The sequence below is a fragment of the Heterodontus francisci genome, chromosome 5 (genome assembly GCF_036365525.1).
Source record: "Heterodontus francisci isolate sHetFra1 chromosome 5, sHetFra1.hap1, whole genome shotgun sequence".
NCBI lineage: Eukaryota > Metazoa > Chordata > Chondrichthyes > Heterodontiformes > Heterodontidae > Heterodontus > Heterodontus francisci.
In genome coordinates this window covers 85,415,724-85,443,329 of record NC_090375.1, presented here as the reverse complement: position 1 = coordinate 85,443,329, position 27,606 = coordinate 85,415,724, and the positions used below count along the sequence as shown (strand labels likewise).

At 42.8% G+C, this 27,606-nt stretch overlaps 1 protein-coding gene across 4 annotated transcripts in view; it reads right to left on the bottom strand.

Annotated features, from left to right (window-relative positions):
• colec12 (collectin sub-family member 12) overlaps window positions 1–27,606 on the bottom strand; it is a 260,779-nt gene that overhangs the window by 15,421 nt on the left and 217,752 nt on the right. For all 4 annotated transcript variants that reach the window (XM_068031711.1, XM_068031712.1, XM_068031713.1 and 1 more), the window contains 3 exons: window positions 21,209–22,255; window positions 19,169–19,624; window positions 9,145–9,281 (listed from right to left, as the gene is read on the bottom strand). In XM_068031711.1, coding sequence (XP_067887812.1) covers window positions 9,145–9,281; window positions 19,169–19,624; window positions 21,209–22,255 — 1,640 coding nt within the window. The remainder of the gene's footprint in view (window positions 1–9,144; window positions 9,282–19,168; window positions 19,625–21,208; window positions 22,256–27,606) is intronic.

Here is a 27,606-nt window from a genome sequence, read left to right as displayed (position 1 = left end):
GTGGGGTGCTGCACCTGCCATTGTTACTTCTGGCGACATCTGTGTGATTATGCCTGCAGAACACCAGCCTGATCCTTTATCATGCACTATCGCTACCCTGATGATCAAGATGGTGATGGCTATGCCCAAACTATCACATTTTGATGTGCACTCCGAGCCTTCAGCTGTGTTCCCTCATTGGCAGAAATGGCTGCAACAATTTGAGGGTGCAATGGTGGGTTTTGGGATCACTGATAAGAGAAAAAATGCTTTACTCCTCCACTATGGAGGTGAAGAATTGGAAAATATTTTTGAGACACTTTCGCATGCGCAAGATGACTACGACTCAGCAAAAAATGCACCAACAACTTATTTCACGCCCAAGAAAAATGCAATATACAAAACAATTATTTCCTGATGAACCAAGCAGGAAGCAAATGAGACAATTGATCAATATTGCAGACAATTGAGACAACTGGCAACCAAATGTGACTTTGGTGATGTCAAACATGTTGAATGGGAAATCAAATCACAAATAATTGAAGGTCGCCTCTCTGGTCAAATATGCAGAAAAGCATTCGAGAAAGACAGAAAGCTGTCAAAGCTGCTGGGGTTAGCAAGATCACTTTCCCTTTCAGACTCCAGAGCTACTGAAGTTGAGGCTGCTAACAGCAATTGCCACACTTCAAGCTCAACTTCCATGAACAGTATTCACCACTCATGTGCCAGGCAACTACCTGCAAAGCAACAACAGCAATCTCACAAACAGGATAATGACTTGCCCAAGCAATGCTTCCACTGTGATGGTGCTTATCCATACCAGACAGTATGTCCTGCTGCTGGCAAGCAGTGTAAAGCTTGTGTAAAACTCAGCCATTTTGCTCACATTTGCCGCTCATCAGCAAACTCAAATGTTAAGATCAATAATACCAAAAAGGTGCCACACCAATGGGCAAGAGAATGTAGCCAATGTAGAGAAAGATACTTTTGTGCTGTCTTCCAGACACAGCAAACAGCCACATGTAACAGTGACCATTGGCTGCTCAAAGGTCGATGCTCTCATAGATACAGGTGCAACGTCATGAGAGATAAAACGTTGAACAAACTTCAGGCCTGCCCCATCCTTTGCAAACCAAGGAATACAAAAATCTTCCACTGCCATAGTAACAAACCACTGAAAGTTCTTGGGACTTTTGAAATGCCAGTCACATTCAAAGACACCAAAACAAATGCTGTTTTAAGGTTGAGTAAAATGATTTACAATTACACCATGTGAGTTGCTCTGAAAAGGGCAGTTTTTTTCTTGAAAGAAGAGGTCGTGGAAGAACTGTTAGGACTCGACATTTCAGGCAGTGTTCTCTGCCCATCTTCTGGAGAAAAGCATTGAGCATATTAGGTCTCATCATACAAGTTGTCAAGAAACCCAATAGTGAGAACAAGATCAGAATCTGCTTCGATAAGCAGAGATCAAACCAAGAAATACAGCGAGAAAGACATTTAACACTGACAACTGATGATATCATACAGAAAGTGAATGGTGCCAAACGTTTTGCTAAATTTGACCTCAATGGAGGCTACCATCAAATTGAGCTTCGGAAGAACTGAGGTACCTCACAGAGTTCTCCATTCACGTTGGGCACTTTTGATATAAGAGGCTCAACTTTGGAGTCAACTCAGTAGCTGATGTATTTCAGCACATGATTCAGTCTGCACTGCAAGGACTTGAGAGCATGCTGAATATCAGCAATGACATTCTCATCTACGGTCACAGTGAAAGTGAATTTGAGAAATGCCTACATGCAAGCTTACAATATCTTAGAGAATGCAGTCTCATCCTGAATGAAGATAAGTGCCTGTTCAATTAAAGCAGAATCAAATTCTTCAGTCTTGTATTCAACGTTCAAGGAGTATCATCTTCTCCACGGAAAGTTGAAGTCATTGCAAACACTGCAGATTCCAGGAATGTGCTTGAAGTCTGGAGTCTGCTTGGGCTCATCATATACTGTAGTCCTTTCATTCCTGACTTGACACACTGTCTGCTCCCCTATGCAATCTGACAAAAGAGACCACCAAGTGGGAGTGGACTAAATCGCATAAACAGACTGTACATCAGATCAAACAACAGTTGTCAGCAAGTTGCACAAATGCCTATGTCAACCCTGAGAAAACCACCTAGTTAGCCGTGGATGCAAGCCCGGTTGGCTTAGGTGCAGTTCTCGTGCAGAAAGACAAAGCAGACCATCTATCAATTGTTGCGATGGCAAGCAGATCATTAACGCCTATAGAACAACGATATTTTGAAAACAGGGAGAGAGGCACTCTCAATCACATGCAGCAGCCTACACTTTCATCTCTACTTGTACAGAAGCGAGTTTGAAGTGATAACCTATCACAGATCACGAGTGACCCTGTTCAACAATTCACAGAGTAAACCACCTGTTCAAATAGAGCAGTGGATACTCAAGCTACAAGAGTACGAGTTCCATGTTAAGTATCAGCCAGGAAAGCTTAACCCAGCAGATTACCTTTCGCGCCATCCTTTTCTGACAAGCAATCCTACTAGTTGCAAAGAAAAGACTCCCGAACAACATCTTAACTATGTGAGTGTAAATGCGATGCCAAAGTCGCTAAAATTCATGGATATTAAAGTGGCAACAAAACATGATGAAACATTGCAGCTATGTATGACAGCTATGAAATCACAAAACTGGAAAGATATGATCAAGAGAGTGTGTACAAATAAAGTCGCTCACACACTACAAGGTCTTCACAATGTTTGAAAAGAGCTCACAGTTGCAACCACTTCTGATCTCGTGTTACGTGGCAACTGCACTGTCATTCCACAGTTGTTGTGAGAATATGTTGCAGCATTAGCACATGAGGGTCATCAGGGAATTGTCAAAACCAAGCAATTTCTTCGGGAAAAGGTATGGTTCCCAGGAATTGACCGCACGGTGGAGCACAAAACTAATCAGTATTTGTCACATCAAGCAACCATAATGTCAAATCTTCATGAACCATTCAACATGTCTGAGCTACCTGCATACCCAAGGACAGAAGTTAGCGTAGACTTTGCAGACTTGCCGAATAGCGAGCACTTGCTTGTTGTCACTGACGACTACAGCAGATATACCTCAGTGAAAACAGTTGTCCCAAAGCTAGAGCAGATTTTTGCTTTGTTTGGAGTCCCTCAAACAGTGAGAAGCGACAATGGACCCCCATTCAACAGTGATGAGTTCAGTAAATTTGCGAACTACCTGAGCTTCACCCATTGAAACATCACAACCTATTGGCCAACAACTATTGGAAAAGTTTAGAGATTCATGCATACCTTGAGAAAAGAGATCTGTGCAGCTACTGCTGACAGCAAGCAACAGTTGTATTGTTTACTTTGCAATTACAGAGCAACTCCTCACTTGACCAGTGTAAAGCCTCCAGTTACACTTATCTTTGCACATACTTTGCGCACATGTCTTCCTCAGCTACCCAGCAAAACTAATGATCAACACATATGCGAGCATGATCAAGGACAGAAAGATCGCATGAAAGCAAATGCAGAGCGAAACATGAAATTCAGAACTACATAGCTAAAGCCAGGAGACAAAGTGCTTGTAAAATGTGATGGTTCTTTTTAATTCATTCATGAGATGTGTGCATCGCAGGCTAGGCCAGCATTTTTGGCTATCGCTAATTGCCCATGAGAAGGTGGTGGTGAGCTGCCTTCTTGAACCGCTGCAGTCCATGTTGGGTAGGGACACCCACAGTGCTGTTAGGAAGAGAGTTCGAGGATTTTGACCCAGCGACAGTGAAGGAACGGCGATATAGTTCCAAGTCAGGACAGTGTGTAGCTTGGAGGGAAACCTGCAGGTGGTGGTGTTCCCATGCATCTGCTGCCTTTGCCCTTCTAGGTGGTAGAGGTTGTGGGCTTGGAAGGTGCTGTCTAAGGAACCTTGGTGAGTTGCTGCAGTGCATCTTGTAGATGATACACAGTGCTGCCACTGTGCATTGGTGGTGGAGGGAGTGAATGTTGAAGCTGCTGGATTGGGTGCTTTGTCCTGGATGGTGTTGAGCTTCTTGAGTGTTGTTGGAGCTGCACCCATCCAGGCAAGTGGAGAGTATTTCATCACACTCCTGACTTGTGCCATGTAGATGGTGGACAGGCTTTGGTAACATGCAGATATTGGGTGTGGACAGGCCAGGATGGAGCATGGAATCTTCTTGCTCTGTGTGTGGAGCTCAATAATAGTTTTTTTGTAAAACATTTTCAGATGCAGTAATATAGCTTTTCTAAAGAGCTATGACCTGTTAAGAGATTAAATAAGTCATTAATGAGATTTATAAACCTACAGTCAATCTATATTGGTTTATAAACAGTAACTCATGATTTTTATACCAAATTTCTTATTTTTTATGTGTTTGTTTCATGGTTTATGAGACGACGAACAGGTTGGCATTACTGCCTTTGGGATATCTTGATGAATTTTCTGAGGCTCTACTCCAGAATCTTTCTTGTTGCTAAGAAGAACCAGAGAATCTGAAATGGAAGTCAACATGCTCAATTGGTGACAGTGTTGATTTTCTGGTTACTCTATTGTGGACAGTTTTCAACACCCAAGCTTACATTTTCCTCGAGCTAGGACTGTGGGTGTTCTTTGGTGGGGTGGACTTTGCAATGTCCTGACCAATTGCCACCGAAGTTCCCTGGATCATCCTAGTTAAAAATCTTTGGGTGAGCTGCCAACAGAATTCCCAACTGCTTTTGAGCTTGCAACTGGTTGGGGAAGGACAGGAAGTGTCTGGTAATAACAGATGCCTGTTTCCTTCAGCAGCTTAACAATGCAGGTAGCCTTATATTAAATTTTTTTAAATCCTGCTACATTGAGTGGTAAAATAGACCAATATAAATTTGCTATTTAATTGTGCTGCAATCCGTCTTTTCCTTTTTTTTAACCCTTTGAGGCTGTTGCACCTTACATGCCTCTTGAATACAGTTGTTCTTTACATCCAACATTATTAATTTGGTAATGTAATACAATGTGTTAGCACTTAAAGTGAATACATCTGTCCATATTTGCGTGGACACTTCTGGGGCTATTGTTATTTCTCATGGAAATGCAATGCATAGAAAATGTGCAGGGATCTGATGTGTTGGGTCCTCACCTAATTTATGGATATGGCCTGCCCACTTTTTACTGAAGTGGTGGTAAAAGAAAAGGAAAATCCTGACGTTGGAGAGGATGCAGAGAAAACCAATTTAGAGATTTAGAGCTCCTGTTATGAAGAGAGATTCAGAACTCGATTTGTTTCATTGGGAAAAATAATTCTAGGAGACCTAAGCTTTTTTTGAAAACATTCTTAGACAAATAGATAATGTAAGGCAAGCAAACTATTCAATTTGGATTCCGACCACATAATTAGAGAAGATAAAACAAGACAAGTTTGGGATGAAAAAAATGTCACTTAGACCTTCAATGCCCAGACCTCTAGAACTCTAATTCTCTCACTATAGCTTTGGAGTGTTTCTAGTATACCCTGGATGCTTTTCTCTACTTGCCTTCATGGCAGGCTATTGCAAACATTTAACAGTCTTCAAAGACAACTTTTATAATATATTTTAAACTTACTCTTCATTATTCATGTTCTTTGATCCTATTTTCCTGCCATATCTTATTTTTTTTATGCTTCACATTGAAATACTTGGATGAAATCCCCTTTAACCATCTTCTTTCTAAACCACAAAGATTAAGCTTCTTTAATTATTCACCATTGTCACAGGTCTCAGTTTTGCTGTTCTTCTTTATCCCTTCTGACACAAGTACATTTTTGTGGTGTGATGTCTGAAACTGAACACAGTTTTCTAAGTGTGGTGTGACCAGTCTATTGTGAAGCCGTAGCATAACTGCTGTAAGGTTGTATTCTAGCGTCTTATTCATCCTAGAATTAGGTGTTATAATTGTTTTGACACATTGCCTGGACAATGAAAATGCCATGGCTACTTCAATTCCAAAAATTACATTTTCAACAGTATGTATACTGTTACGACCAGGTGAGAAAGGGGTCTAGGGGTTCCCTCTCAGCCTTTGCCTGGTTTGACTGTAACGGGGTTTAATTTTTAAAAACACAGTGTTTTTAGCTCACCCTCAGTGAATCCTTCTTCACTGCTCTCCAATTGTAAGGCAAAGAAATCAACCAGACAGGTTTTCTTAGATTTATACAAGAAACGTGTAAGTTTATTAACCTTAAAACTCTAATTCGTTTAAAACGACTACGAATACGCAACGCGACCATGCTAGCATGCTTACACGATAAACACACACACAGATAGAGACAGAAAAGGAATAAGAATAGAGGGGGAAAAGTTTGAAGAAATAGCTGGGGTTCATTTACTGTCCTTCGAGTTCGATGTAGAGTCTTTGATTGCAGTTAAATGTTGCCGTTTTGTTTGGGCCCAGTGCACGCTTTCAAACTTGTTTCGATGTAGGAGTCTTCTCTCTTGAGGTTTAAGTGGCTTCAGTGGATTTGGAAATTCGTGAGAAGGAGAGAACCAGGGAGAGAGATCTTCTTTCTCTTTTGTCTTCAAAGCAGTCGCTGTCCTCAACCTGTCCTGTGGGCAATTCAAAAACCCTGGGCCAGCAGGTTAGTCATGTGACTAGTTGTTTTTTTAACAAACTCTCCTGCGTTTTTGTGGATTCCTTTCATCTTAGCAGACAACTGCAGTGGGCAGGGGGTGGTGGGGGGTGGGTTAATGAAATGCTGGCTTGTTCCATCTTCAATGTCTGGTGATCAAAATCCATCTGGGTTAATTGGATCAGAGAGCAGTTTGTCATGCAGACCCCCACCTGCCAAGAATGAGGCATATTAATTTTGTCATATGAACATTGATTTTAAACTGTTGCTGGAGTGAAGAAATGACTTGTTTGAAGATCACCAGACACTGGACTGGAAGGACATTTGCATACTAAGAGGCACTGCTTGTGGAGACAAAGGACTATTCCCTGCTCCAATTAACCCAAATGGATTTTGATCACCAGACACTGAAGATGTAAGGAAGCACATTCCAGGCCCTGCTAAGATGATACAATCCACAGAACCAGGACTGGTTAAACCAGCTGGTCACATGACTAACTGGCTGGTCCAGGTTTTTTGAACTAGCCATAGGACAGTTTGAATTCAAAAGACAGTGTGCAACTGAAGCTGAAACAAGCAAGTCTCTCACCTGGCTGTCTCTCGCTCTCTCTCGCTTTCTCCCTAAGTCACTGGACCCATGGAAGACACATAAACCTCAAGGGAGAAAAGACTCCTACATTGGAACAAGTTGAAGCGTGAACTGGGCCCTAACGAATTGCAAGACTTACCAGCAACCAAAGACTCCACATTGAACTTAAAGGACTATAACTACCAGATATTGCCTCAAACTTTTCCCCTTTATTCCTTCTATTTTTTCTGTCTCTATCTGCATGTGTGTTTATCACGTATGCATGCTAGCATGGTCGCATCGCATATTCGTAGTCGTTAACCGGCTTAGAGTTTAAGATTAATAAACTTCTGCCTTTCTTGTTTAAAGCTATGGAAACCTGTTTGATTTCTTTGCCTTACAATTGGAGCAGTGAACAAGGATTCACGAAGGGGGAGCTAAAATCACGGTGTTTTAAATTTAAACCCTGTTACAGTTAAACCAGGCAAAGGCTGAAAGAGAACCCCTGGACACCTTCTCACCTGGTCGTAACAAGTTCCATTGTCTTTTCCTAGACAACTGTCTCTTAGAATGCAAATGTTTCCAGCCACTGCTGATCTCTTTAAACAATTCATCTCTTCAGTCCAGCAACAGTTTAAAATTAATGTTTATATGATGAACTTAACATGCCTCATTCGTGTCAGGTGGGGTCTTCATGACAATACTGACTCCTAACTTGCATATTTTGGCCTAGAAAACAGCCTGTACCCCCGAAGAATGCTAATTTTTTTCTTTACAATATTTCAAATGGTTCTTCTACAGGTAGTAAATATGGTTGAGATCTGACGGGAGGGGGCCTGGCCATCCCCACCCCCGCAATCAAAGACAAATACCATATTTTCTGACTGCATTGCATTTTTTTACATTACAACAGTAACTGCACTTCAAAAGTACTTCATTGGCTATAAAGCGCTGTGAGATATCCGTGGTTGTGAAGACAGCAGCAGGAGATATACTTGCCTGCCCCATGGAAATTAGGTGTCCTGCCACTGACCTGCAAACACTGGTGAGGTAAGTACTGGAGGGTACTGGCCAGTCTGATCCCATTCTAACCACTAGATTTGTGACCCGCAGTTTCTGGTTCAATTAAAATACCAATCGTATTTTTTTTTTTAGAGATACAGCACTGAAACAGGCCCTTCAGCCCACCGAGTCTGTGCCGACCAACAACCACCCATTTATACTAACCCTACAGTAATCCCATATTCCCTATCACCTACCTACACTAGGGGCAATTTACAATGGCCAATTTACCTATCACCTGCAAGTCTTTGGCGGTGGGAGGAAACCGGAGCACCCGGCGAAAACCCACGCGGTCACAGGGAGAACTTGCAAACTCCGCACAGGCAGTACCCAGAATTGAACCCGGGTCTCTGGAGCTGTGAGGCTGCAGTGCTAACCACTTATTAAGACATAATTAGGAATGAGATTGCGGGTTATAAAGTTCAGTCCAGAGAGTGATGGAACATAACAGCTTCTGAACCGCTGAACCTTGGTAATGTCATCAGGAAAGGCAATTAATAAATGTATTACAATGCAAGATTAATGAGACCTTCTGAAGTTTTGCTTCAATAACACTTGGTAGCCAGGGAGAAACATTGCAGAACATTTCCTCAAAGTAAAATGGGTTCGGTAGAGTCCATGCGAAAGGTTTGTAAAGAGGAGGCTTGATGGTTCAAATAGCCTTTTCTCATTCCATGCTTTCTGAATTTCTTATGCTTCATAATAAGATTGAAGTGCTTTCAGAGAACAAGACTTTTATATCTGTTTTGTTCCATTTGAACACAATTTATAAAGGTTAAAGAAAAACATTGTAAACCAACTGTGCCTTAACTGCTTGTCCTTTACTTTTGATATTTCTGAAGCAAATAAGAGTTTTTCAAATTTGAGTAAAATAAGAGAGGTATTTTATGTTTTGATATTTTTCATACCTGTTCTTCACGGTTATTAATTATAATCATGTCGGCAGACATGTTTTTGCATAGATTGTTTGCTTCTTCAAATTCGACACGATCAATGGAGAAATAATAACACTTATCCTTGAAATTCTTCCATTTAGGGGGACAACCTTTAAGAAACCACAGATAAGGAAATTATTGAAGGTATATTTAAGTAGTACAAGAAAACATAAAACATTCTTTTAAACAAATTTATTATCATTTGGTGCTCATCAAGATGAACAAAGTATAGTCTGGGGAATGGAACATTTTCCATTTAAGGCATTCAGTATCATCTCCAATCTCCCAGGTCAGGGATTGCACAGCTAATAGAAGAGTGAAACTCCTTCTACTTGGTCCAAAAATATTTACATCTGGGAGTTCTCTCGCTCATGGGCAGAACATACAAACATACGAATTAGGAGCAGGAGTAAGCCACTCGGTCCCTCGAGCCTGCTCCGCCATTGAATAAGATCATGGCTGATGTGGTTGTTACCTCAACTCCACATTCCCGCCTGGTTGTTACCTCAACTCCACATTCCCGCCTATCCCCGATAACCTTTCACCCCCTTGCTTATCAAGAATCTATCTACCTCTGCCTTAAAAATATTTAAAGACTCTGCTTCCACTGCCTTTTGAGGTAGAGAGATCCAAAGACTCAGGACCCTCTCAGAGAAAAAAATTCTCCTAATCTCTGCCTTAAATGGGCGACCCCTTATTTTTAAACAGTGACCCCCAGGTCTGGATTCTTCCACAAGAGGAAACATCCTTTCCACATCCACCCTGTCAAGACCCCTCAGGATCTTATATGTTTCAATCAAGTCGCTTCTTATTCTTCTGAACTCCAGCAGATACAATCCCAGCCGGTCCAACCTTTCCGCATAAGACAACCCGCCCATTCCAGGTATTAGTCTAGTAAACCTTCTCTGACTGCTTCCAATGCATTTACATCCTTCCTTAAATAAGGGGGCCAATACTGTACACAGTTCTTCAGGTGTGGTCTCACCAATGCCTTGTATAACTGAAGCATAACCTCCCTATTTTTGTATTCAATTCCCCTCACAGTAAACAATAACATTCTATTAGCTTTCCTAATTACTTGCTGTACCTGCATACTAACCTTTTACAATTCAGGCACTAGGACACCCAGATCCCTCTGCATCTCAGAGCTCTGCAATCTCTCACCATTTAGATAATATGCTTTTTTTCATTCTTCCTGCCAAAATGGACAATTTCACATTTTCCCACATTATACTCCATTTGCCAGATCTTTTCCCACTCACTTAACCTATCTATATTCCTTTGTAATCTCCTAATGTCCTCTTCACAACTTATTTTCCTACCTATCTTTGTGTCATCAACAGCTGCAGAAAACCCGGAAGAGCATCTCTATTGCAATGGTGTAACGATTTTTCCACATTCCATAATAGAGACTACCCAAACTCATCTCACATTATACCCTTACAGCCAGCTGACTCAGGAAACTTTCAACCCGTCAGTCTCAGCGAGATTTCAACATAGCTTCCACAAGTGAAAGACTAGTCTCTAGTCTACTGCGTCACCGTACATAACGCTATCTAATCACTGTGGCAACATTTACTGTGCTCGTGGTTTATTACACCATTTGAAAACACGATTTTCCTTCTGGGTTATTTCGATGAAGTCAGACAAGAGCAAATTTTTGAAAATATATTGTTAATTTTCTTACAAATTCATATTTTATGGCAATTTGAGGGGCATGTTTTAATAGTCATGTTAGACTAGTATAGAACAAAGAACAAAGATAATTACAGCACAGGAACAGGCCCTTCGGCCCTCCAAGCCTGCGCCGATCCAGATCCTCTCTCTAAACATGTCGCCTATTTTCTAAGGTTCTGTATCTCTTTTCTTCCTGCCCATTCATGTATCTGTCTAGATACATCTTAAAAGACTCCATCGTGCCCGCATCTACCACCTCCGCTGGCAACGCGTTCCAGGCACCCACCACCCTCTGCGTAAAGAACTTTCCACGCATATCCCCCCTAAACTTTTCCCTTTTCACTTTGAACTCGTGTCCTCTAGTAATTGAATCCCCCACTCTGGGAAAAAGCCTCTTGTTATCCACCCTGTCTATACCTCTCATGATTTTGTACACCTCAATCAGGTCCCCCCTCAACCTCCGTCTTTCTAATGAAAATAATCCTAATCTCTTCAACCTCTCTTCATAGCTAGCGCCCTCCATACCAGGCAACATCCTGGTGAACCTCCTCTGCACCCTCTCCAAAGCATCCACATCCTTTTGGTAATGTGGCGACCAGAACTGTACGCAGTATTCCAAATGTGGCCGAACCAAAGTCCTATACAACTGTAACATGACCTGCCAACTCTTGTACTCAATACCCCGTCCGATGAAGGAAAGCATGCCGTATGCCTTCTTGACCACTCTATTTACCTGCGTTGCCACCTTCAGGGAACAGTGGACCTGAACACCCAAATCTCTCTGGACATCAATTTTCCCCAGGACTTTTCCATTTACTGCATAGTTCACTCTTGAATTGGATCTTCCAAAATGCATCACCTCGCATTTGCCCTGATTGAACTCCATCTGCCATTTCTCTGCCCAACTCTCCAATCTATCTATATTCTGCTGTATTCTCTGACAGTCCCCTTCACTATCTACTACTCCACCAATCTTAGTGTCGTCTGCAAACTTGCTAATCAGTCCACCTATACTTTCCTCCAAATCATTAATGTATATCACAAACAACAGTGGTCCTAGCACGGATCCCTGTGGAACACCACTGGTCACACGTCTCCATTTTGAGAAACTCCCTTCTACTGCTACTCTCTGTCTCCTGTTGCCCAGCCAGTTCTTTATCCATCTAGCTAGTACACCTTGGACCCCAAGCGTCTTCACTTTCTCCATCAGCCTGCCATGGGGAACCTTATCAAACGCCTTACTGAAGTCCATGTATATGACATCGACAGCCCTTCCCTCATCAATCAACTTTGTCACTTCCTCAAAGAATTCTATTAAGTTGGTAAGACATGACCTTCCCTGCACAAAACCATGTTGCCTATCACTGATGAGCCCATTTTCTTCCAAATGGGAATAGATCCTATCCCTCAGTATCTTCTCCAGCAGCTTCCCTACCACTGACGTCAGGCTATAATTACCTGGATTATCCCTGCTACCCTTCTTAAACAAGGGGACAACATTAGCAATTCTCCAGTCCTCCGGGACCTCACAGTGAAGTATGAAAATAGCAGTTCTATCAACTTATGTAATAATTATTTATTAAAACATAGTTTAGTTTAGTTTAGAGATACAGCACTGAAACAGGCCCTTCGGCCCACTGAGTCTGTGCCGACCATCAACCACCCATTTATACTAATCCTACACTAATCCCATATTCCTACCACATCCCCACCTATATATTTCCCTACCACCTACCTATACTAGGGGCAATTTATAATGGCCAATTAACCTATCAACCTGCAAGTCTTTGGCATGTGGGAGGAAACCGGAGCACCCGGAGGAAACCCACGCAGACACAGGGAGAACTTGCAAACTCCACACAGGCAGTACCCAGAATTGAACCCGGGTCCCTAGAGCTGTGAGGCTGCGGTGCTAACCACTGCGCCACTGTGCCGCCCCTAAAGCCCTTGTCTTTGGCCCAGCCACAAACTGTACCCTTGCGATCAATTCCATTCCCCTCCCAGGCCACTGTCTCAGGTTGAATCAGACTGTTTCCACCCTCAAAGTCCTAATTAACCCTGAGATGAGCTTCTGATCCAATCATCCCAGTGCTTGCTGAATTACATTGGCTAGTACTCCCCGAAATTTAAAAGTCTCATCCTTGAATTTAAATCCCTTCCCGTCCTCATCCCTCTTTGGGCTGGATTTTACCAAGTCCACGATATTGGGCTCCCTGGCAGGGGGGCCGGAAGACGGGTCTGGCAGCAGACCGTCTCAGAGGCTGACACCGGGAGGGCCCGGCCTGATCCTCCCAGCGGCGGCAACGCTCCTTGGCACCCCCCACCACCCAGCCCCCCCGCCGCTGGGCGATGGAACCTGCATCTATATATTCAAATCAATAAAATGAATACAGTAGCATAAACTTACCATTAATCTTCCAGGCCCGCTGCGATCCTCAGTGTGGCTGCCAGCAGTCCCGTGCCTTCAATTCCATCTGGCAAAAGCCGGCATGACACTGGAGGGGGGGGCGGGTGGGGGTGGGGGGGGAGGAGTCAAGATTTTCAGTGACAGAGCGGAGGGTTGGTGGGGAATGGGGTCAAATAAATGGAATGTGTGTAGGGGATGGTGGGCAGAGGTGAACTTTAAACTTTGTGCAGTCTGGGGGAGAAGGTCAGATTTAAAAGGTAAGTGTTTTTTTGGGGGGGGGGAAAGGGCAAATAGTTAATGTAGTTGTTATTGGGGGGTGTTAGTAATTTATTTGATAAATTTTGAGGGGATACTACTTTAAAAATTCAAATTGACCGGCAGGGCTGGCTGCCCTTTAAAAATGGCATCAGCGCCTGCGCACAGGCAGCTGACGCCATTGCCGGCAAACGTCAGCCCACCCCCTCCATGTGATTTAGGGGGAGGTGGGCCACCCCGGCTAGTTAAATGAGCTGCCGTGCCAACCCTTTATCTCTGTAATCTCTTTCAGCCCTCCAAGAGTTCTGCATTCCTCCAATTCTTGCCTTTTGTGCATCCTCCACTCCCTTTGCCACACCATTGGGGGCCATACCTTCAACCATTTAAGCTGTAAGTTCTGGAATTCACTGTCTAAACCTTCCAGCCTCCTTTTTATCCTTTAAGACCCTCTTAACAGCCCTGCTCTTTGAGCAGGCTTTTAGTCGCCCTTCCTATATTTCATTCAATGACTTGGCATTGATTTTTGTCTGATTCATCAATCAAAATGCCATTATATAATGTCTTTAATATAGAAAAATATCCAAAGGTGCTTCACAGAAGCATAATCAGACAAAAATGACCACTAAGAAGAAAGGGAGGTAGGTGATGGAGAGGGAGTTTGCAATGACAAACGCATTCCCAAATTAACAATTGGAACACAGGACAGGACAGCCATAGAAAATATTATGCAATCCATCTGGCTATTCCTACTATATAGTTCATACCTTAGATTTTCTATAAGGAACTGCTAATTATTACAAACTTGGAATTTATTATACACACCAGCCAGCTGCTATTTTGATGCTGATATTCAGATGTGGTATTGGTGGCATTTTCTAGGACTCTCTAGATTAAACAGCAACATTATTTCTGCACTGGCACAGTTTCAATTTAACCTTTGGCATCTAATAGGACTTTATTAAGATTACAGTGTGAGGTTGTGTGCGTCAAAGTGTGAGGGCATTTATGAAAGTAAGTGCGATGGAACATGTATGGAAGAATGTATATGTTTGGTCTGGTTTGAACTTGACATGGAATACGAGTAATGTAAGGGATTTGGTTCCGACTGTGATTGGCTGTGGAGAAGCAAGCTGATGCTGCTGAAGCTCTACACCTCCAACTAATGGAACTGGCATTCAGTGGGATATGGTGTGTGTCCATGTTGTGATCAAGAGGTTGGTGGAAATCCACTTACATATTAAAAGCCAGTTGTGCTGCTCAACTTGCAGCTTGGCTCCAAGATGGCTCACCTGGCAATGGAAGTCTGGGACCAAGTCCACTCTCGGTGGCAGACTAGGCAATCCAGTACCTGAGCAAGGTAGGTCCCCAAATCTCCAGGTCACTGTTAATGATTGAGCAAACCAGCTTGATAAATAATGGAATTTGGAATGGCAGATATGTCAGTGGGAGCTCAAATTCATTTCACTTGGCTTCAGGTAACGCTCCGAGACAATGACCTAATGGGTTGCTTGACTGATTGGATCTAAAGAAAGAATATTATCAGTTGACTGTGCTGGCAACTGTGGAGTTTTAGCTATTTAAACTTCAGTGCAGCACAGAAATAGGCCATTTGGCCCAACTGGTTTATGCTGGCATTTATGCTCCACATAAGCACTTGGGTGTCCTTAAACTTTGTGCTCTGCTAACCAGTACCTAAACTTTTAAACATATTGCGGTGTGTCCCGACAAGGAGGGACTTTATGCTCCATCTTGGGAAAATCAAAACTCTATCTGTGGAGATTTCTCAGGAGCTTGGTTTGGGAGCTTTCAAATAAGGTGATGTGTTTCTGCATATGCCAGACACCCAGTTGACCCTAAACGTGCCTGAAAATGGGTAAGCAATTAAGAGTTTGTGGGACCTATTTCTGATATAAATTAACAATTTTCATTCATTGGTGTAATTTATTAATGCTGTGTTGAATTCTGTTTACAGAACAGCAGTAAAACTAAAAGCAGCCAAAGTTGCAATTTTCCAACTTGACCAGTGGGCAGGGAATGGGACTAATTCGATTTTTGTTAGGGAAGGGTATTAAGAATTATGAAACCAAGGTGGGTAAAGGAAGTTAAGGTACAGAGCAGCCATGATATAATTGAATGCCGCAACAGGCTCGAGGGGCTGAATGATAACAGGCTCGAGGCGCTGAACGGCCTACTATTATGTTGATACAGCAACAACTTCTATTTATAAGGATCAAAAAGGTGCAGTTACATTGGTCTGTGTTGTCTATAGGCCACCAGCTAGTGGGAAGGATGTAGAGGAACAAATGTGCAAGGGAATTACAGAGAGATGCAAAAATTATAGGGAGTTATAATGGGGGACTTTGATAATCCAAACACAGACTGGGATAGTCTTAGTGTAAAGGGCAGTGAGGGGAAAGAGTTCCTAGAGTGTGTTCAGGAAAATTTTGTACAGCAGTATGTTTCTAGTCCAACGAGAAAGGAGGCATTGCTAGACCTGGTTCTTGGGAATGAGGTGGGCCAAGTGGATCAAGTGTCAGTAGGAGAACATTTAGGGAACAGTGATTATTGTATCATAAGGTTTAGGCTGACTATGGAAAAGGACAAAGAAGGATCCAGATCAAGAATAATTAACTGAGGGAAGGCCGACATCAATGGGCTAAGAATGGATCTGGGATGAATAAAGTTGAGTCAAAGCTTGGCAGGAAAAATGGTAGCTGAATAATGGGAAAGAGATAGTTCAGGCACAGTCAAGGTAAGTTCCCTTGAAGGGGAAAGGTAAGGTAAACAAATCCAGAGCTCCCTGGATGACAAAAGAGATAGCGATTAAGATAAAGAAGAAGAAGTGTGCTTGTAACAGATACCAGGTAGAGAATACAATTGAGAACCAGGCCGAATATAGAAGGTTCAGAGGGCAAGTGAAAAAGCAAATAAGAGAAGCAAATAGAGAGTATAAACAGAGACTGGCAGTTAACATAAAAGGGAATCCCAAAGTTTTCTATAGACATGTGATTAGTAAAAGGGTGGTAAAAGGAGGAGTGCGGCTGATTAGGAACCAACAAGGGGATTTGCACATGGAGGCAGAGGGCATATCTGAGGTATTAAATGAATACTTTGGATCGGTCTTTACCAAGGAAGAAGATGCAACCCAGGCAATGGTGTAAAAGGAGGTAATTCAGACCCTAGAAGGGTTTAAAATTGATAAGGAGGAGGATAGGCTGTGTGTACTTAAAGTGGATAAGGCACCAGGACCAGATGAGATGTATCCAAGGATACTGATGGAAGTGAGAGTGGAAATTGCGGAGGCACTGGCCATAATTTTTCAGTATTCCTTAGGTGGTGCCAGAGGAGCTGAGAATTGCAAACATTATAACCTTGTCCAGAAAAAGGTGTAAAGAAAAGCCCAGCAACTGCAGGCCAGTCAGTTTAACTTCGGTGATGGGGAAATGGGGAAACTTCCAGAAAGATTAATTCAGGACATAATTAATTGTCACATGGACAAATGCAGGTTAATTTAAGAAAGCCAGGGAAAATCAGTGTTTAACTAACTTGCTGGAGTTTTGTGAAGAGGTTGATGAAGGCAACGCAGTTGATGTGGTGTACATGGACTTCCAAAAGGCATTTGATACAGTGCCACACAACAGACTTGTAAGCAAAGTTATAACTCATGGAATAAACGGGACAGTAGCAACATGGATACAGAATTGGCTGAGTGACAGCAAACAAAGAGTAGTGGTTAATGGATGTTTTTCGAGCTGGAGGAAAGTTTGTAGTGGAGTTCGCCAGGGGTCAGTGTTTGGACTCTTGCTTTTCCTGATATATATTAATGACCTAGACCTTGATGTACAGGGCATAATTTTAAAGTTTGCTGATGATATGAAACTTGGAAGCATTGTGAACTGTGAGGAGGACAGAGTAGAACTTTAAAAGCACATAGACAAGTTGGTGGAATGGGCGGACAGGTGGCAGATGAAGTTCGATGTGGAGAAATGTGAAGTGACATATTTTGGTAGGAAGAACGTGGAGAGACAATATAAAATAAAGGGTACAATTCTACAGAGGGTGCAGGAGCAGAGGGACCTGGGTGTATATGTGCATAAATCATTGAAGGTGGCAGGACAGGTTGAGAGAGCAGTTAATAAAGCATACAGTAGAGCTTTATTAATAGGGGCATAGAGTACAAGAGAAAGGAGGTTATGTTGAACTTGTATAAGACACTAGTTCGGCCTCAGCTGGAGTTTGTATCCAGTTCTGGGCGCCGCACTTTAGGAAGGATGTGAAGATGTTAGAAAGGGTGCAGAAAAGATTCATGAGAATGGTGCCAGGGATGAGGAACTTCAGTTATGAAGATAGATGGGAGAAGTTGGGACTGATTTCCTTGGAGAAGAGAAGGCTGAGAAGAGATTTGATACAGGTGTTCAAAATCATGAGGAGTAGATAGGGAGAAATTGTTCCCACTTGTGAAAGGATCGAGAAAGAGAGGGCACAGATTTAAAGTAATTGGCAAAAGAAGCAAAAGCAACACGAGGATAAACTTTTTCACACAGTGATTGGTTAAGGTCTGGAATGCACTGCTTGAGATTGTGGTGGAGGTATTGACGTATTCAAAAGGGAATTGGACTGTTATATGAAAAGGAAAAATGTGCAGGGCTACGGGGTGAGAATGGGGGAGTGGCATTAGGTGAATTGCTCATTCAGAGAGCCGGTGCAGACATGATGGGTCAAATGGACTCCTTCTGCGTTGTAACAATTCTGTGATTCTGTGATATAGTGCCTTTAATGTCACAAAACGTCCCAAGGGACTTCACAGGAGTGTTAAAAGCAGAATTTGACTCCGAGCCACATAAGGCAATATTAGAGCACATGGCTAAAATCTTGGTCAAAAAGGTTTGCTTTAGGGCACATCTTAAAGGAGGAAAGAGTAGAAAGTGAGGCAGAAAGGATTAGGGAGGGCAGTCGAGAACAAAGGGCTTAAGCACCTGAAGGCACCAATTGTGGAACAATTAAAATTGGGATGCACAAGCAGCCAGAATTAGATGAGTGCAGATATCTCAGAGGGTTGTGGGGCTGCAGGAGATTTCAGAGATAGGGAGGGGCGAGACCACGGAAGGATTTGAAAACAACTATGAGAATTTTAAAATCAAGACGTTGCTTGTCCGGGGTCCAATGTAGGTCAGCGAACACAGAGGTGATAGGTGAATGGAACTTGGTCTAAATAAGGACACTGGCAGCAGAATTTTGGATGACCTCAAGTTTACTATAGATAACTCTTTCAAAGACCCAGTCATACTGATGAATCTGCACCATCTTTAATATAATTAAATATAATTTATATTATTAAATAAATTTAATACAATTAATTTCATGTGAAATTGTAACTTGTCACATTTTTTATCATATATATATTGCCACTTTTTTCTTGTAATGTTTCTTGAGCCAGGCAATTAGAGAAATATGGTAGATCTCTCTGCTGGGTGGAGGACTGGTTGTACAGATCAGCTGCCCCTGTATGCCCTGCTCAATTGATGGCAATTGAAAGGAGAAACATGGAGGTTATATAACAGATGGCTGATCCACTAATACCAGGTTTTTGACAAGCGATGAGAGTTAAAATGTACCCCAGAGAGCTCTCTATTCTAGCAGATGATTAAAGATTTTTACCATTTGGTTTTGGAGGAACTGTTGATGCTTGGTTTATTAATCCTATGGGAGCTGGGGTGCCTCGTGAACCAGGAGGGCCTTTTGGTCCTCGGGGGCCTGGTGGTCCTGGTGGGCCTCTACTTCCTGCTGCTCCTGGTTGACCTTGTTCCCCTGGTTGTCCAGGAGGGCCTACTTTGCCTGGTGGTCCTTCTGGACCTGGCAGTCCAAAGTTCCCTTTTGCTCCTGGTACACCAGGTCTTCCATTTGAACCCTTTTGTCCTTTCAGGCCGGCAGAACCTTTATATCCTTGATTGCCCCTTTCTCCTTTAGATCCGGGAGGACCTCGAGAACCTTTTGGACCCATCATTCCAGGTAGTCCATCTTCTCCAGGATCACCTTTTTGTCCTTTAGTTCCCCTAGCGCCAACTGGTCCTTGTATTCCTTTGTCACCTTTGAGACCCCTTGGACCAGGAGGACCTAAATGTTCATTTTTAAAAAATTGAACATTTTAGTACAAGTTGTGTGGACAAAAATTAACTTGAACATATTTTCATAATTTATGAGATACTGCAATGGTTGGCACCCATATTGTAACTGGGCATGGAGGCCTAGGCCTTCAATGCAGGTGGTGGGCTTAATGTTGCACAGTGCAACTGGTTGGGTAGCACAAAATGCACTGGCAGCCTGTGGACAAACTGTTTGCAGGTTTCATTGGGGCTGTGAAAATTATCCATGCCAGAGTGTATCCCACAGTGCATTAAAGGCCCTGGCAACAAAGTAAAAAATTTCCTCTCACTAGCCCTTTTCTGGCATTCAAGGAAAGGCCTGTTAGGCCCACTGACCTGAATGTGGTGTGGGGAGGAGCAGGAGTGGTTTTCTCAACCGTATACTCAAGTAAACATTGTTCCCCTCCTTTCCAACACTGCCACTTCTACCCCCACATCATTGCCGCTGATCCTTTCCCCCATTATCACTGCTCCCCTTACCGCATTGTCACCACTCCCCGCCATCGCCATCACTCCCCTCCTGTATTCCCATCGCTGCCAGTCCTCCATTGCTACTCCTCCCCCCATCGCCGTTGCTCCTTTCCCCCATCACCACTGCTCCCCTTACTGCATCAGCATCAATTCTCCCCCCCTCCATCACTGCCAGTCCCCCATCGCTTCTCCTTCCCCCATCACTGCAGCTCCTCCCTATCACCGCTGCTCCTCCCACCCATCGCCGTTCATCCCCCACTATTAATGTCACTCCCAGCCCCAACCCACAATCTCCCTCACCGACCCCATGATTCCCAGATCTGACCCTCATCATGAACTCAATCCCCGACCTCAATGCCCGAACCCCAAATCCAATCACAGACCCAAACCCCAGACCAATGTATCTGAGAGTTGCTGTTTTCTTAGTAGCAGGCCAATCCTGCAATCTTCTTTGCCAGGGGCTCTCATCGCCTAGCCGTTCCATTGAAATGAGGCCCAAGACCCAATGTCGGGGAGCCTTGGGCCTCACCATTCAGATGCAGGTAATAAACCCAGTGCCAATTGCACACCCAAAATTTAGACTTGCATTAATTCTGGGCCTTTGTTAGAATATTCATAATATTAAGAAAGCGTTGTCCCATCAAACCCTTTGCTTCACAGTCTATACACAACTACTCCAATCATAGACTCCCTTGCACTCAAAATCTCTACATACCCTTCTGAATGCCTATATGAATAAAATAAATGTATTGATGGTTCTGTAAGCCTCCATCCCCTTTCTTGAAAGTTACTGCGCCAGTTCATTTTTAATTGATCTAGAATTAACTACTTTTTCTAATAATCTGTTTCATTATCCTGTGAGAAATTTTTTTCAAAGATTTAAAAAACATCACTTTGTGCTATTGCATCGTATAGTCCTGTAAAGTACTATACATGTGTGAATATAGTCAAAAGTTTGAAATTGGTTCCTTTTAAGTTATTTCCTTTACATTTCAAAATTAAAAGCTTTAACTAAACTGAGTTGACCAAGCTTAAAATAAATTAATTTCACTGTGGTTTTGAACAATTCACAGAAAATGTTTACCTTGAAGAATTGTGAAGTTTTTAATCAGCTGAGCATGCTTTGTATCTACAAGTTTCATTTCTTCCATGATCATGGACAAGTTGCCAACCTCAATATCCAATCTGGCCTTCATTACACCTTGCTGCGTTTTGAGGAGAGAGTTGTCCACATGGATGTTTTCCATGTCAGTGGTCAAGATGGCTAGCTGGTCTGCATGTTGACTCAATGTATTGGTACAAGTGGTTTTTATACCATTCAAATTGCTTGTCAGTGATCGAAGATGTTGCACAGTCCAACTAATATTCCCAATAATACTGCTGATGTCTCTCTCGTTTATATCCATGCGCACTTCAAGTTGTTCAAAACTGGCAGATGTTTTGTTTTCATGAGCTTTTTGATACTGCTGTAGATCCTTGAGACTCTCTTCATGAATGTTAGCCATGAAACTAATATTTGCCATCTGGCTACTGAGAGAGTTCAGTTGATTATTCATATCTTCCAAAGTGTCACTATTACCAGTCACCATGATTGAGTTGTTCACTGCTTGTAGCTGTAGATATTGCAGTTTCTCTTTCAGCCAGTCTGTGTCCTTTTGTGCTTGAAGCACAGTCTGTTGGAGAGCCTGCCAATCGTACCTTATTTTCTGGATGGCCTGACTGGTATCATCAACAGATTTCTGCAGTGCATTGAATAAATCCCTTTGCTGAATTTGTGTCTGATTTAATTGACTGAGGTTCATAACTGTATTGCTCTGAGACTTGGTTTGTCTTTGTATGTCATTTTTCAGATTACCAGAGATTTGTTCCAGGTTGGTAATGTATCTACTGTATGTCAATAAAGTCTGGTTTATGTCTCTGATAGATCTTGAGTTGCTGTCTAACAAGCTTTTCAGGGAGTTATGATTGGTTGTCATTGATTGTTCAGTCTCTTGCAGCTGGTCCAGTGAAACTTTGTTTTTGGAGGCTTTGTCTGCAATGTCACTGAGCTGGTTCTGAAGGAACTGGATATCCGTTTTGAATTTGGACAGCTCTGTAGTGGTACTTTGATCTTTCACACCAGACTGGTTATCTACAAGATAGGGTAAACATATGGGCAATAACATAACAATAATGGGTAATCACAATGGCATTAAAAGAGAAACAGTTCTGCAGATGTGGTTATTATAATTTCCCCTCTTTATGTTGTTACGACCTGGTGCGAAATGTGTCTTGGGGTCTGTTACTATCTTCACCTGGTCTTATTGTAACAGGGTTTAATTTTAAACACACTGTGTTTTTAGCTCCCCCTTTGTGAATCCTTGTTCACCACTTTCCAATTATAAGGCAAAGAAATGAGCACAAACAGGCTTTCTTTGGTTTAAAGAAGAAAGATTAAATGTTATTAAAACTTAAACTCTAATATGGTTAACGCCTACTGATATACAACACGCTAGCATGCGCACATGATATATACATGCAGATTGAAACAGAAAAGAGAAGAGGAAAATATAGTAGAGAGGGGTTTGAGGCAATATCTTGTTACGGTGCTTCAAGCTCACGGTAGGCTTTTTCATTGGGGCCCAGTAGTTTTCTTAAAACCTTGTTCACGTAGGAAACCTTTCTCTCTTTGAGTTTCACGTGTTTTCACAAGATTCAGTTCTGTGGGAAGGAGATGGAAGCAGGCAGACAGGAGAGGCTGTAATTCTTGTTTCAGTTCCAGGAGAGATCTTTACTCCATGAGCACATGGCTTTGTCTGAGTTCAAATCCTTTGCTGGAAGTTCAAATTCAAAAAAACTCCAGCCAGCTAGTCATGTGACTAAAACTGGTTTGAACATTTATTCTGTGCATTGGGGAAGCCACAACTGGGTCCCTTTTGTTCCAACACTGCTAGTTACTATACAAAAATGTCTTTCCAGTCAAGGGCTTGCAATTTTAAGTTTTAATGTTCATGTGGTGCAATAATGGGTGCCTCATTCTTGGTAGGTGGGGGGTTTGCCTGACAATTTGTCCTGCTCTCTGCTTAATCCCACTAAACTTGTATCATAAACATTAGTGGTAATGGCTCCCGCATGGAGCTCAGCAGATTCACTATGCGGTTTGAAAAGTAGTAACTGAAGTTTTTACAGACCGATCAGAAGCCACATTATTTTTCAAGACCATGGGTGTTGATGGACCCCTAAAAATAAAGCAAGAAAAAATGAAATCTCTTCTGTTTGCTGGTTAAACAGATCTGATGTGAAATGAGTTTAGGCAACTTCAATCCAATTCCCAGTGGGTAAAGGCATATAAAAACATTGTCCTTAATTTGGCACTAATTGACAGCGTCTCTTAGATTTGCCAAAGAATGGCTGAAGCAGGAAATGAAAAATTGACATACCGATTATGTGGGGAATTCTACCAGGACTGTGGTATGTTTCTGGGGCAGAATAAAGGGAATTACACTTTGTATCTAGTTGTACTCTACTTGACTTACAGTCATAGAGTCATTTACGGCACAGAAGAAGGCCATTCGGCCCATCAAGTCCATGCCAACTCTCCACGGAGCTATGCTGTCAGTCCTCCTCCCCAGCTCTATCCCCATAGCCCTGCAAGTCTATTTCTCTCAAGTGGCCATCTAACTTCGTCTTGAAGTCAGTGATTGTCTCCCCTTCCACCACCCTTGTGGGCAGCGAGTTCCAGGTCAATACCACCCGCTAATTAAAAAGTGCTTCCTCATATTCCCCTTACATCTTTTGCCCAAAACCTTCAATCTGTATCCTCTCATTCTTGTACCATTTGTTTTCCTTGTCTAACTTATACAAGCCTGTCATAATCTTGTACACTTCTATTAAATCTTCCCACAATCTCCTTTGTTCTAAGGAGAATAATCACAGGTTTTCCAACCTAACCTTGTAACTAAAATCCTCCATACCATTCTGGTAAATCTCCTCTGCACCCTCTCAAGGACTCTCACATCCTTCCTGAAGTGAGGTGACCAGAACTGGATGCAATATTCCAGTTGGGGCCTAACCAGAGCTTTATAAAGGTTCAGCATATCTTCCCTGCTTTTGTACTCAATGCCTCTATTTATTAATCCCAAGATCCCATATGCTTTACTATCCACTCTCTCAATATGTCCTGCCACCTTCAAAGATCTATGCACATGTACCAGGTCCCTCTGTTCCTGAACACTCTTTAGAACTGTGCCATTAAGTATATATTGCCTCTCCCCATTCCTTCTGCCAAAATGCATCACCTCATATTTGTCAGTATTAAATTGCCTCTGCCACCTCTCTGCCCATTCTGTTAGCCTATCTATGTCCTGTTGCAGGCAGTTAATATCATCCTCACTGTTTACTGCACCTCCAAGTTTAGTGTCATCAGTAAATTTTGAGGTTCTACTCTGTATTCCAATATCCAAATCATTTACATATAGCAAAATAAAGCAGTGGTCCCAGTACTGACCCTTGGGGAACACCACGGTCTACCATCCTCCAATCTGAAAAGCAACTATTTACCACGACGTAAATAAAAACAAGAAATGCTGGAAATACTCAGCATCTGTGGAGACAGAAGCAGAGTTAACGTTTCAGGTCAGTGACCCTTCATCAGAACTGGCAAATATTCAAATGTAAAATGTTTTAAGCAAGTAAAGCGGGGGTGGGGAAAGAGATAACAAAAGAGGTGTTGATAGGACATGGTCACAGAGAATAGCTGACCAGAAAAGCATGGAGCAAAGGCAAACTGTATGTTAATGGTGTGGTGAAAGACAAAGTGTTAGCAGAGAGAGGGTGTTAAATGACAGAATAATGAAAGCTCTAGCCAAAAGCACAAACATGGAAATAAAACATTGGCAGGCACATGGTAAAAAATATTGAATGATGAAACAAACTAAAATAAAATAATATCACAACTTCAACATAGCAAAATGTTCCAAGGTGCTTCACAGAAGCATTATCCAACAAAATCTGACACCAAACCATATAAGGAGATTTTAGGACAGGTGAGGAAAAAGCTTGGTCAAAGAGGTAGGTTTTAAGGAACATCTTAAAGGAGGAGAGAAAGGTAGAGAGGCAGAGAGGTTTATCGAGTGAATTCCAGAGTTTAGGGTCGAGACAGCTGAAGGAACAGCCACTAGTGTTAGTGCCATTAAAATCAAGAATGCGCAAGAGTCCAGAATTGGAGGTGTGCAGAGATCTCAAGGGTTGGAAGTGAATTACAGAGAAAAGGAAAGGTGAGTCCATTGAGGAATTTGAAAAGCAGGAAGAGAATTTTAAAACTGAGGTATTGCCAGATCAGGAATCAGTGTAGGTCAGTCAGCGCAGGGGTGATGGTGAACGAGACTTGGTACAAATTAGGATACAGAGAGCAGAATTTTCAATCAGTTCAAGTGTATGGGGGGCTGGAAGATTGAAGGCTGGCGAGAAAAGCATTGGAAAACGCAAATTTGGAATATCAAAGGCATGGATGAGGGTTTCAACAGCAGGTGTGTTGGGGCTGGAGCAGAGAGGGGTGATATTATGCAGGTGGAAGTAGATGGTGTTCTATGATCGCTTTAAGAGTGATGTCCTTTTAAGAACTCAGTATGCTAATGAGCTAAGCACCAGGATGTAGTCATATGACTAGAAGCCATAGTCACTCTGCAGTACAACACCCTGGACAAAGGTTCTGTATATAGTTTGCTCTGTATTGAATGTATTAGTTTTAGTTGTTAATAAACCTTCTAGATATCTTCAAGAAACTGGAATCCCCATACCTCATTGTGTTGCTTAAGATAACGCAAAGAAACACATAACAGGTGGTCTTAGTGATGGAGCAGATATGTGGTCGGAAGCCTGCCTCAGGGTCAAATAGAATGCCAAGATGGCCCTGTATTAATGTATCGGCTAAGTATTGTGCTTAAAATTTAGTCAATAGGCAAAATAATCTACTTCATATAACCATAGAGGATGATGGTATGTTCCCACATAATCCACCTTCTCACATCTCACTTCCCCCTCATCTGACAATCTCTTCTGATTTACAAGCTGCAGGTGGTGTAAGTAAGCACTTCTTGCTTTCCCCAGATCCCCAAGAACTGCCACCAGGTAACTGCTGCACGAGCCTTAAGCCCAGAGGAACAAGACTGATGAAGAAACACCATCACTCCATCCCAAACTCACAGCCACCAGCGCAGATACTGGCACTGTGCATACTTTAAGGGGTAGCATAGAGGCAGGATCTGCATGTGTTGAGTCATTGGGCATGAGCAGCCTGCAGCCAGGGCAGGGGAAAGGATCGTACGGGTGCAAACTTCCTAGAAGGTGAGTTTGCAGATGAGTTCTAGTGCAGGGGCCTCTGATAAAGACTTGGATGGGGCAGCATACAGAAAAAGATTGATGGACATGCATACAGAAATGCTTGGTACATTGGCAAACCTACCAGAAAGCTTGCTGTCACTTTCGAGGAGCATGGAGGAGTCTGGTTCCAACTTGGCAGAGAACTTAGCACACAGCTTGGAGCCTATCCTTTTGAATGTGAAAGTAGTGGCCAACTCCATGTGAACACTTGCGGACCTGACCATGAGGCAGTGCCTGATGGCCGTTGTGTCACCTTTCACTGCAGCACAAGCAGAAGCCACCCAATGTCTGAGTGCTGCAGTGGAAGCTCAGACTGTCACGAAATCTCATCTTGTTGCCATGCAGGCTCAGACTGCTGCCACCATGGCTGCAGCTACCAGTGCTCAGAGGGACTTGCAGGGTTTCACAGCAGTCCAGCAAACTGTGCTCCAGGAGTTTACTAGGATTGCTGAGTCGCCACCTTGGGGGATGGCAGCATTCATTCTCCCACCACTGTCACTCTGCCATGTCCCTACTATTGCCCGTCAGCCAGTCAGCCCAGATTGCTGCCACCCATGCCCAGGTGGTGCAGTCTGAAGTTGGGTCCTCAAGGCCCAGAGCAGTTGAAGGTTGTCCCACAAGGCCATCTGCAATGACCCCCAATGGATGTCAGCAGCCTTTCACCAGCCATGCTACAGCCTCTACTGTTGTGCTGTGTAGAAGCACTAGGACAGGCAAAGGTACTGCAAGACAGGCACCAAGGGAATGAACAAGGGTGAATAGTTGACTTTTGTATGGAACATTGGATGATTTCTTCAATAAAGTTGGTTTGGAATGGTTGATTTGTGGTGGCTTTTATTTCAGCAATGTGGCCAAGAGGACGCCGTGATGGTCTGCAACAGACAGATGGTAAGCTGTGGGACTGCTGAGCAATGGGGCTTTGGGGTTGTGTTCAGTAGAACCATGGTCAAATAGGCAATCATGGACAGCATAGCTGGACCAGGGATCTGCCAGCTACCTCCGACCTTCTCCCTTCTCCTCCTCCAGCTCCTGGGCTGCTCCCTGGTGGCAAGGTTTGTGTGCTCATGATGGCCAGGTTGTTGAGGATACAGCAAATCGCCATGAATTAGAACACAAGGTCAA